General features: G+C 43.9%; 1 protein-coding gene across 1 annotated transcript; it reads right to left on the bottom strand.

The window, feature by feature from the left end:
* Positions 1-5169: 5169 nt before the first annotated feature.
* Positions 5170-10851, bottom strand: LOC138770997 (SLAM family member 9-like). The gene is made up of 4 exons (XM_069950379.1): positions 10788-10851; positions 9338-9664; positions 7038-7322; positions 5170-5848 (listed from the first exon to the last, which is right to left on the bottom strand). The coding sequence occupies exons 1-4, from the start codon at positions 10828-10830 to the stop codon at positions 5706-5708; spliced, it is 798 nt and encodes a 265-aa protein (XP_069806480.1). The 5' UTR covers positions 10831-10851; the 3' UTR covers positions 5170-5705.
* Between the last annotated feature and the right edge of the window lie 2222 nt (positions 10852-13073).

Here is a 13073-nt window from a genome sequence, read left to right as displayed (position 1 = left end):
AGCACAGGGGGCTATATACTACTGGGGGAGCTCACAGGGAGCTATATACTACAGGGGGAGAGCACAGGGGGGCTATGTACTACTGGGGGGAGCTCACAGGGGGCTATATACTACTGGGGGGAGATCACATGGGGGCTATATACTACTGGGGGGACCTTTCAGGGGGCTATATACTACTGGGGGGAGAGCACAGGGGGCCTATATACTACTGGGGGGACCTCACAGGGGGCTATATACTACAGGGGGAGAGCACAGGGGGCTATATACTACAGGGGGAGAGCACAGGGGGGCTATATACTAGGGGGAGCTCACAGGGGGGGCTATATAGTACAGGGGGAGAGCACAGGGGGGCTATATACTACTGGGGGGAGCTCACAGGGGGGCTATATACTACTGGGGGGAGCTCACAGGGGGGCTATATACTACTGGGGGGAGATCACATGGGGGCTATATACTACTGGGGGGACCTTTCAGGGGGCTATATACTACTGGGGGGAGAGCACAGGGGGCCTATATACTACTGGGGGGACCTCACAGGGGGCTATATACTACAGGGGGAGAGCACAGGGGGCTATATACTACAGGGGGAGAGCACAGGGGGGCTATATACTAGGGGGAGCTCACAGGGGGGGCTATATAGTACAGGGGGAGAGCACAGGGGGGCTATATACTACTGGGGGGAGCTCACAGGGGGGCTATATACTACTGGGGGGAGCTCACAGGGGGGCTATTTACTACTGGGGGGAGCTCACGGGGGCTAAATACTACTGGGGGGAGCATACAGGGGGCTATATACTACAGGGGGAGAGCACAGGGGGGCTATATACTACTGGGGGGAGCTCACAGGGGGCTATATACTACAGGGGGAGAGTGCACAGGGGGGCTATATACTACTGGGGGAGCAACAGGGGGCTATACACTACTGGGGGAGAACGCACAGGGGGGCTATATACTACTGGGGGGAGCAACAGGGGGCTATACACTACTGGGGGAGAGCGCACAGGGGGGCTATACACTACTGGGGGAGCAACAGGGGGGGCTATATACTACCAGGGCAGTCTCCCCCTTTGTACCTTATATCAAAGTGCTGGTGAGAGAGAAAAAACGCCAGTTTTCCCGCTAATAAGCAGCAATTCTGTATGTAAATAGTTGAACGTTTGTGAAAAGTAACAAAACACATTTCCTACTGATGTTCAGCTCGGACCTTCACCTGACAATAGACCCCGGTAAGTGGACCTTCACTAAAAGTTGTTGAGTACCCCTGTTATAGGTGTTTATCATTATATTAACATGACACCCTTGTTCCCTCAGGTTACTAAGTAGCACATAATAAGAACAACAGGATGGCTCAGCAGTAGTCACCTGCTTGCTGACAGTCCTCATAGATAGACTGATGTAATAAGAGACTGACCAATATAATATAACGACTGATGAACTTCACCATTTTTACAGAATTCCTGAGGTTTAATGAATCCGAGGACACTGGCGACAGGGTTCTGTGCTCTACAGATGTATAGGGTCTCCGGGCCTGGGTCTCTTACATCCACATCCTCATTATATATTTTTATGCCATCACCCATCCAGGTAATGGTCACATCTCTTTGGCTCGTTGTGCAGGTCAAGGTCACATGACAGGGTTTCTGACTGATGACCTTATGCGAGATCTTGATATCATTGACGGATATTTCCTCTGTGGATGTTGATAATGTCAGTGGAACATGTCAGTAAGTTGATATTATTTTACTATATGTAAATCATCAGGGATAACTGAAATTAAAGAAGGACACCAAGCAAACATAAAAAAAACAGGGACGGCAAGGGGTGGTGGGAACTAAATAATTGATACTTGCCCATCCAGGTGCCCCCACCACTCATGGTCACCGACTGGTCTCCTGTATCTCCCTTTGTGGTACTCGGCCAGTTGTTGAGCTAACCGTGACGCCATTTCTGTGGTATACGGCTAGTGATGTTATTGTCATGACGCCAGTGCTAGTCCAGTACACAGGTGTGATGTTGGTACCTGTTTTGTAGTTGGCCAGTTTGTGTCTCCAAGATGGTCGATAACCTGCCGGGCTGTAGTGGGTCCCTTGGGCTCTTGTCACGGTAGTCGTGAGTGGCAACTGACCCACCCGGACTATTGGTACCGCCACCCACAGAAAGGGGAAAAATAACCCAAGGTGTGTGGTGAGTCCCAGTGATGTAAAAATAGAACAGCTTTACTGTCAAGTTGTTCAATATAACAATACACTTTTACAGAATAGATAAATCTTCACATAGACTTTTAGCGTTTGACTCTGTTTTGCTTAAGGAGATGCTTGAGAAGTACAGTAGAAAAGAGGTAGTTGTAGCGGTGCTTGGAGAGGGGAGGAGTTTGTCAGAGGAGCCCCAACCCAATGTAGCTGTGTACTCTGCCAGAACCTGAAGATATACCTTATAATGAGATACTTGTAGTTGTGTTTAGACTTTGGTCTGGCCACCTTCTGCCCTACAGTGTCAAGCTACCTGTCCTGTCAGAATACTACAAGCCCCAGCTGTGATTATCTGAGCGTAGCTAGCTAAGTGTCTGAGGGTGTCCTGGTTACCTGCACTGCGAGATAGGATACGTAGACCTTCTTTATGGTAACTTTGTCCTATCCAGACTAGGTCTTCTTGTACTCAGGATACTGCTCTGCGCTTTGTAGACGTGTTCTCAGCATGGGTTAGGGTGTTGATTCCTCTCCCTTTAAAGTGCTTGGCACTGCATACTAAACGTACTGATAGTTTAGAGAGAACTGGCTGTCTCCAGCTGCATCTATACACTTGTGTGTCTAGGCTAAAATGCACTGCTAGTCCCCAACAGGGTTCCTGGAATCAACCAGACCCTGGCTTAACTACTGCAGGAACAGCTGTTTTTGCATCTTCCCTCTCTAAGGATCTGGTAAGAACTAACTGTGCACTTCCTCCACCATGTAACTCCTACTACAGGGGCCTATGTATGCCTGCCTGTGAGTGGTGGGGAGGAGTGTGTGCAAAAGAAAGGAAAAAAGAGATTGGTTAGAAGTAGAGAGCACCTTTTATAGGTCAATAATACACATGGTACACATAAAACATTAACCCAATACTGACTTCAGCTGTGCAGCACAGACATACAAAATACTGACACCTAGTGGCAAAACTGTAGAATACCTCATCACCACTTTTTAACCTTTAGGAAAAGGTTTTTTGACAGGTGTGAAGGAGAGACAAAAACACCTGTCTGGAAGCCTTGGAGTAAAACTGGCGGAATTCCACGAGAATTTTCTTCAGGCAGTCCTTTCCCTGCGCCTCTCCACTAGGAAGAATTGACATGTCAATTCTTCCAAGCGGAGAGAGGAGGTGCGTGAGCCCTCCCCTGTATGACACTGAGGCTGGCGGGATTCTGCTGCGGAATTCCGCCAGTTTTACTGGCTTTTAGAAGAAACTGACTACAGCATACTGAAAATGTATTGTACTGTAATACTGTACTGTAAAAGGCATTTTTTATTGTAGTGTCCTTGTATGGGTGGTCCACTTAGTCTTATGTCCCCTGGGTAAAGGTAACTCTGTCAGGTGTCACACAAGAGGATGATGGCTGCCTTTAGTGCTTTCACCACTTGGTGTCTCACTCTCCTCTAGCTGTACTGTATGAGCACAGCTGAAGGTGAAGGGTTAACTTATATATTTTCTGTTCAATGTTTGAACCAATCACTAGTGCAGGTACCACACACGCCTATTACACTTCTTCCCTCTCATCTCTCCACACAGCCCCACCAATAGGAGGTTAGACCCGGTCACCCTTATATAAGTCTAGTTGGTTCTTGGTGGGATGGTGGAACGAGACACACCTAGTTTTCTTATATGAGAGACTTTGTTTAAGATGCACTGCTAAACCCACAGTTGGGGTAAATGTCCTCTATGGAAAACCTTGTCTACATCAGTGATCCTTCCCCAAGATTCTCAGGACAGTCTTCAAGAATCAAGGGAATGATCCGCAGTAAGACAAAGAGCCTAAGCTGAAGTATCTTACTGACCACACATGATTACCTTCAGAGATCACAAGGAGTCTGCTACTCCCAGTTGTAAAGGCTTGGGGCTCGTATTACCCAACCTAGCACTAAGGCGGTCTTATATATTCTTACTAACCCTCTCTAAGTCTAACCCTCTCTAGGTCCACAATGCTCCGGTAACGGTGCAGTCACACATACCATGGTTGCTGCAGAATGATGCTGTATAGTTGCAGTTTTATCCAATGAACAGGTAAGGAGGAGCGTAATGCTGGCGGGCAGCTCTGTAACCACTGGCAGCACTTCTCCATCCTGTCCTCTCATGGCTCCCATGGCTATACTAATGAATTCTATGTCCTCTGCATTGTGCCCTGCTCTTCTGGCTGCCACCATGTTTCTTCTGCTGTCACTAGCTGATCTGGTGGCTGAAGAAGTTGGATGCAGCTCTATAAGAGTCCGGAAAAACATGGATACATTCATGTTTTCAGGATGCCCTAGGGCTGCATCTAGTAGATCAGATAGTTGATTTACACAGTATAGCACTATACATGTCTTGTTGGGAGGGAGAAGGGAGGAATTGACGCATTGGGATTGCAAGGTGTTACAGGAGCAGAAAGGGGGAAAAAAGCAGCTTTAAAGCAGGGATTAGGTCACACTAGGCACTGGACTGCTACTGCTGATGACAAGTCTGCAGACTAAAGGAAAGGAGAGGCCGGATTACATTCAGGAGGCAGCACTGTGCACATTCCGTGGTATTAACCTGCCCATAACTTTATGATTAGTAGGAGAGAAGAGAGAAGCCTTGATTTACCTTTCTGGGACAGTGTGGATCACCTGGAGAAGGCAGACAGGCTCAAAGAGTGCAAGTACACAACTCAGGCTCTCTCTTCTGTGCAGAGCACAAACTAAGCCATGGGTCTCCAAACTGTGGTCCTCCAGCTGTTGCAATACTACATTTCCCATCATGCCTGGACAGTCAAATTTAAAGCTTTATCTGTCCGGGCATGATGGGAATTGTGGTTTTGCAACAGCTGAAGGGCTGCAGTTTGGAGACCCATGAACTAAGCCCTGCTACTCCCTGTTTTCCATCCGGGTTTCTCTGCTGCTAGAAAGATACTGGGTCTAATAACAGGCAATAAATAGCAGATTGCAGGAAAGTGAGACCCCCTCGTGGCCAAGACTTTTATTCTGGAGTAAGAAGTCATTTTTGGTAAATGAAATGATTTACAAATAGGTTGGGAATCACATAGAGGTAATTTTTTATTTTTTTTTAAATAACAGCGACCAAAAAATCCAACCCCTTTAAGTGCTCATACATATTTTTCAGGCTACACAAACAATTCTAGCTTTCTCCTCTGAGACACATTGGATTTTTCCAATGTTTATAACGTTTGTTATCGCAACTTTTTCTTATGCCTCATTTGTAGGTAATTTATTCAGTGTCTTTATTACTTTTATTTCCATCTGTAATATGTAGTTACGTTACATCATTTACCCAAGGAGGAAATCTATAGTCATGTAACTCAGCAGTCTATTTGTGGCATATTCCCATGTCTACGTGCATCTTACAGACGTACCTGAAAAAATGATTAAATTGTCTATACTATATACATAGCTCTATTCAAGAAGGAGTCCATACTCCGAATGTAGCCTGTAAAATTTACTTCTGTTCTTCTAAGCCTAAACTTGGCGCGTGTAGGACCTTCATCCATTGTCTCCTGAGGATGCCACCACCTCTGTTCTCATGTGATGGCCAAAAATGAAGCCCATGATGATCAATATGCAAGCAGCCAGCTTCAGCCTTATTATGTTCAGGGCCGTGTAGTCTTCTGCTTTCTGTTGTCTTCCTAAAACAGCCAAAAAAATAAACATATAAAAAAAAGTAAATCCAAAAGTTGTGTGGCCGAGGATGGCATTACACTAGGTAACTTCAGACGGGCACCGGTTGGTTGGGTTAGTGTATTATTTTGGGGCCCATATACTTAAAAGTTGTCAAATTTGTGACAATGACACCATGGATCAGCCATGTTTGCCCTATGGTGGTAATGGGAGGATTGAGAGCAAGGTTTGCATTCAGACAGGTGGTCACTACTTAAAAGCTGACACCCCCAGACCCCCAGTAGGGAGACACCATTTCCAGATACTTTGTACTCCACTAACAGCTTTGGACACTTAATCGATCAATATTCAAAATGAGAAAACTCTCTGGCTCCATAAACTCAAATTTTCATTTCTTCATCCTACCATGAACCTGACGCGTTTCAGATGAGGCCATACTTTCTTCCTTTCATCCATTCATTTCTTCTTGCTAGACTAAAAGAAAAGTACAAGAGGGCTTGTGATGGGGCGGCAAGGAGCCTTATGGCGGCCACCTCTCTCCACCTGCTCTCTCTAGGTAAGACACTCTCGCACTGTCCTTATTCACTACTGTCATGGTGATCCTTCAGCCACCAACAACATGGTCACACAACAACATATGCACCAATCAACAGCTTCCTACGAGGTTCCCAATGATAGCACCTCCTAGCTGCCCAACAGCAACACAACACGAGGCAAGATATCCCTCCGCCATGTTGCTTGACCACAATGCATCCTTTTTTTCATCAGTTTTTTTGCATAAAATGGATGAAAAAAAAAATGCCTGCAAAAAAGCAGTGTAAACCCAGACTTATTCTCACACTCCAAGCTCGGTCCGTAAGTACGGACAATGTGTTACAGAGTTCCTGGCATCATCTGAAACTCTTTAAATGTTTACACTTATACAGGAGTACAAACATTTAAACAGTTTCGGAGCTCACGGCACCATAATGATACATGATGCCGGGAACTCGAAATTCCATTCCGTAGCACATCATCCGTATTTATGGACCGTGCCGAAATGTGGGAATAAGGTCTAAGTAGATTCAGCCCTATTGTCATAAGGTTTAACTATTATTTAGCGGACAAAGTGTGTTGTAATCTCTATAAATAGCGGTAATACATAGCATGCTATATGTATAATAATGGTATAATACGTTATAAGAATAGTAATGATACCTCGTATGGAACTGTACATCATGGTCTTACTATTGCAGTATTCCCAGGGGCTGACAGACTTGGAGGTATAAGTGATGGAGTTCCTTGCCGCACAGGTGTAGATGACATGTGGATCAGGGTCCTGTATATGTACAACATTACCCGTCACATTAAGGTCACCGCCTTCTGAGCTCTCCCAGGTGATGGTCATGTCGGATCCCCTCACCGTGCAGCTGACGGCCACATTGCACGTCTCATTATCGAAAACCTTGTAGTTAATGTCAATATGATCATTGGATAATGTGTCTATGGATATATATACAGAGAGAATGTTCAGAATCAAAGAATTTTCAACAGATCCATATTTTTTAATGATTTAAACCAGATGACAGCTCAATGTCAGCCGGAAGCAGTAAAGGAAGTTGTGGTGGAGGCATGTGACCCAGAAGGTGTTCGGAACAGTAAGTTGGTTCAAGATAAACAGATGGGAGCTTTACAGAGGATATCTGATACAGTGGTACCTTGGTTTAAGAGCGTTTTGGTTTAAGAGCTCACAGTTTTTCAAAATTGTGACTTGGTTTAAGAGCATTGCTTTGGTTTAAAGTGACTCCGTACCCACAATCTGACCCCCCCAAACCACTTGTACCTTCAGATAGCGGCTTTTAATCCAAGATCTGTCCTGAGGTCCGTTCGGCAGGTGATGCAGTTATTGTCCTAAAAAACAACTTTTAAACTTGCAGCCCTGTGCCCGACGGGCATGGCCTAGATTGTGTGTGCATTAGGCTGGCACAACCTCTCTGTCCCTCCTTCCCACCCTCCTCATCATTAGGAATGCTCCAGGCAGATTGTCTCCTATTCTCCACCTGTGTCAGCACGGCGCATGGGCTGGATCGTTAAGGACCTGTGCAATGTTCAGACAGGAGAAAATGTTCCAGTGGCATTCCTAATGATGAAGAGGGTGGGGAGGAGGGACGGAGGGGTGGTGCAAAGTTAGGGCACAGATATTCTAAGCCACGTCTGTTTGGCACAGGGCTGCAAGTTTAAAAGTTGTTTTTTTAGATTGTGGGTACAGAATCACTTTAAGAGCTCCCTGTACTGGGTGGGAGGGGGAGTGGGGGAGGGGCATGGCCTGCATAGTGGGGTCTACAGCACTGTACTCTGGCCCAGAAAGTCTCCCTCACCTTCCAAATCATAGCAGGTCCACTTCAGGCTGGGGCTTACATCAGGGGACAGGACTGTGGAGGTAATCTCTTCATAGCTGTAACCCCTCTCTCCCCGGACAGAGAGTGCTGCATGTATGTGCCCACATCTGCCCTGCTCATTCCTCCCTGCTCCCTGCAGTCTCTGTCCGCCCTTGTGTTTCCCATCCTCTCCATTACTGTACAGTAACTTATAATATCACATATTCTGCTGTTTCTGAATGTTTGTTTCATCTGTTTTACCTGTTATTCAGAATAATAAATCATTATTTTTGGGGTGTGGAACCAATTGTCTGCATTTCTATGATTTCTTATGGGAAAATTTGCTTTGGTTTAAAGTGTCACTGTCGTGAAATTTTAGTACAGGCGATTTTAAGAAACTTTGTCATTGGGTTTATTAGCCGAAAAATGCATTTTTATCATGAAAAAGCAGTTTGAAGCTCTCCCCCCTGTCTTCATTGTTCTCCTATGGAGAGAGCTAAAGAAAAGACCAAAACAGGACAACAAAGAGTTAATCTACAAATCCCTCACCCGTTATCTCCTGGGACCTATCTCACCACTGACCTGTCTGAGCTCTGACTACAGCTGTCACCCAGCTCTGTGCCTGTAATCCTCTGTTATCTGCTTTCTGCTGCCGGCTAACTCCCTCCTCCCCCTCCTTTCTCCCCTCTCCCTAGAGCAGACAGGGGACGTCTCCTGCAACAAGTCACAATTTTCAGATTTTTTGCAGTGGATGGAAAAGAGGAAGGAGGGGGGGACCTGGGAAAAGGCTTTTTACATGCAGATAATGGCAGATTTGGCTAATAAACCCAATTACAAAGTTTCTTAAAATCGCCTGGACTATTGATTTCTGCAAAAAAAAAAAAATACGACAGTGACACTTTAAGAGTGGATTTGGATTACAAGCGCGGTCCCGGAACAAATTATGCTCGTAATTCAAGGCACCACTGTATTTTACATCTCAACATAACAATAAGGTGTTTCCAGATGGCACTGTACTATGTTAATGCATCGCCCTCTGGTGGCACAAAAAAGGAAAGGCAAAGATGGTAGTCTACTGTATCTATATACTGTACCCATACACAACCCATAAGCTGACATATAAAAGGACGTTTCTCTCACCGTATACTCTGAGCTCATAGATCATCGCGCACAGCTCTGCCTTTCCTGACGTTTTTTTCAGGGTACTTGCTATGTAAGTTCCTTGGTCCTTCCCGACCACGTTTTTCATGAGTAATGATCCGTCCTCCATGCTGGACACTTTCCCTTTGTATTGATTATCCCGAATTTTTATACTTTTTCCAGATTGTGAGGTGGCAAAATGATTTCCGGAGATGAGCCAAGTGATTTCTCCCACGACTCCCGCTACATCTACCTGAAATACGACATCGCTGCCCACAGCGCCGACAACATGACGCCTCTCCCCACAGGATCCTTCACATAATATACCTAATAGGTGAATAAAATAGAAAATGGCATACAATCACATTAAAAGTCATATTTTTGGTAATATAATTTTTTTTTTTTTTTAAGTAATTGGCTGATTTACAAATAATAACTAATTTATGGGAAGGAATCTTTGCAGTAAGAGCAGTGAAGCATTTGATATTTTGTATTGCAGGTTTATAAATGAAAAAAAAAAACCTGAAGCAAATTAAATTATGAGAACTGCAACCCCAACAGAGTGGCACTTTACGTTGAATTAAAGCATGGTAGCCCTGGGTTCGAATTCAACCTGGGGACAATGTTCATTGATCTTGAAAGATCTCCCTGCTTGGTGTTCTATCCAGTAAACAACACTCTATCTATCTATCTATCTATCTATCTATCTATCTATCTATCTATCTTCTATTTATCTATCTATCTCATATCTATCTATCTATCTATCTATCTATCTATCTATCTATCTATCTATCTCCTATCTATCTATCTATCTATCTCCTATCTATCTATCTCCTATCTATCTATCTATCTATCTCCTATCTATCTATCTATCTATCTATCTATCTATCTCCTATCTATCTATCTATCTATCTTCTATTTATCTATCTATCTCATATCTATCTATCTCCTATCTATCTATCTATCTATCTATCTATCCATCTATCTATCTATCTATCTATCTATCTATCTATCTATCTCCTATCTATCTATCTATCTATCTATCTATCTATCTATCTATCTATTATCTATCTATCTATCTATCTATCTCCTATCTATCTATCTATCTATCTATCTATCTATCTATCTATCCATCTATCTCCTATCTATCTCCTATCTATCTATCTATCTATCTCCTATCTATCTATCTCCTATCTATCTATCTATCTTCTATTTATCTATCTATCTCATATCTATCTATCTATCCATCTATCTCCTATCTATCTCCTATCTATCTCCTATCTATCTATCTATCTATCTATCTATCTATCTATCTATCTATCTCCTATCTATCTTCTATCTATCTCCTATCTATCTATCTATCTAAACAAATCTCAATAATTAAAAAAATAAAAAATAAAAAAAAAAGAAATCAAAAAGTTGTACTTAGCCAGTGATGTATGATACTCACGTTTTAGGAAACATCCCATGAGAATCCACAGGAGACAGCTCATCTTCTTTGGTCACTTTGTCTTGCTCATTATGACCTAAGTTAAAGCTGACAAGGAATTTCATACTAGCATGTAAACACCCATCCAAGGGGGAACTTTTTTTTTTTTTTTTTTTTTACTTTCTAATATTTAGATTCAAGGTTTTTTATGTAACATGACCAGGATGTGACATTCTGCAGGTCCTCCCCAAGAGGTCATTGTAGAGAATGAAACGTAGCTTTCCGTTCACAAAATTTAGGTGACTTTCAAGCTCAAAGTGTTCTGTCATTTAATAAAGATATGCAAAGGTAAAAAATGAAAGCAGCATACTCCAAATGCTAAAATATATACATAATGTAAAGATTTAAAAAATTGAATACAGTTATAGAAAAAATGAGTTTCTTAGCATACCATTTGATCAAGTAGTGTGTACCATTCCACCACGATAAGGTGACCTCAGAAACGGGATGGACCCTACACTGTAGATATGCCTCTTTTGGTCTAGCTCACAAATTCTGGCCATGTAGGATCCAGCTCAAATCACTGGATCGGTGTACAATTTCCAAATTGGGGCAGTGACTCCTCCCACATATAATATAGAAATACAGAAAATTGGTGTTATTTCTTTTGGATGTGCTGACCAATTGTTTGTATTTCTATATGTCATTGAGAGATGTCAAAATTTTTTATTGGCTGCTGTCTCAGTCTTCAGATCACCACGATCGTGAGATTGAGCTGGGAGAAGCGCTTTACTGTTGAAGGCTCCATAGATATACTATACAATCCTTCTCCTAAAATGAGATAGGGGGAGCAAAAAATAGCTATCTGTGGTGTCCCACCATGGGTGTTGCTAATGGTTAAACCCTTCGCAAAAGTCTGTACTCATATGTGTAAGTGGTAATGTAGCATTACCAGAGTTTTACCACTAGATGTCGTTATTGCAAGTTGGTATGTCTAGATATTGCACAGCTGTAGAAGCTAAAGGGTTATTGTTTTTCTATGTACCACATGGATCTGTACACCAATGAGAGTTCTTTCTTCTTCTATCTTTGCATCTTTCACACCCACTCACAGCACAGCTTACATGCGCTGTAGGAGGGAAGTCACATGGGTGGAGGAAGTGTGGGGTCTTCTTGCTTTGGATTCTGTAGGGGAAGGATGCCAGCTAGGTCGCTTCCTACAGCAGTCAAGTTGGGCCCGGGCTCCTCCCAGGTGTCCGTTCAGTTGTGGTCCAGACGTTGAGCAGAGCACATGCACATGCTAGACCTAGACACAGTTTGCCCTCAAGCAACACTATCAAACACTATGCAGTTTTATACCGCATAGTCACTACTAGAGAGGACAAGTCAGGGATCATCTCAACCCATGCCCAGAACCAGAAGGAACACAATGCCGGACAGTATCCATAAAAAGTAAAGGAACTGATTCAGATAGAGCAAAGTTGCTATAAGCCTAAGCACTCTATCTCGCAGCACGGGTGTAAGCAGGGAACCCTCAGCATACCGCTCATCCCAAGTAACAAGGTCTGGGGCTTGTGTCACTCTCGAGGACGGGTCACCCGACACTCGTGGGCAATAGGTGGTGTGGAGACCAAGGAGTCAAAACATGGGCACAAGTATTCTCTCTACTTTCAAGTATTCTACTTATTCTACCACTAAAGTTCCGGCAGAGCACAATACTTCTTGGGTTGGGACTCTCTTGACACCCTCCTCTCTACTCTTCTGAACTTTCTACCTCCCAGCACGCAACCCAGCTAGCACGGCTATATCTCTTCTTTTACTCTCAGTACAGATCTGGTCTATTAAGTATAAAGTACCGTATCAAGGCAAAGCTGTATTATCTGCAACCTGTATCAAGTATCTTCACAGTAAACAAGATTATATTTATTGTAATGGGACTCTGTGGTTCTTCCCCAAGCACCGACACAAAAATCACACTCTCCTTAGGTTATCTCCCCTTTATGTGGGTGGCAGTGCCAATAGTCCAGGTGGGTCCGGACCACCGTGATAATTGCCCAAGGGACCCCATAATAGCCAGGCAGGACACTGTTCACAGGGGACAAGGCATAGCTAGCCCACCTAAGATGAAAGCCGGTGTGCTAACATACCTGTGTCCAACCGGCACTGGCGTCATGACAAACCATCAACAGGCAGGGCTGTACCATGGCCAACCACCACACCAGTGGAGTCACCCTGTTCCATCTAATTAGTGACTGGTTGTCTGCCACTGCAAACCGACGGTGCAGCGTACTATCCCACTAGCTACGC

This window comes from Dendropsophus ebraccatus, chromosome 13, assembly GCF_027789765.1.
Source record: "Dendropsophus ebraccatus isolate aDenEbr1 chromosome 13, aDenEbr1.pat, whole genome shotgun sequence".
Classification (NCBI taxonomy): domain Eukaryota; kingdom Metazoa; phylum Chordata; class Amphibia; order Anura; family Hylidae; genus Dendropsophus; species Dendropsophus ebraccatus.
This window is presented reverse-complemented; position numbering and strand designations above follow the sequence as displayed.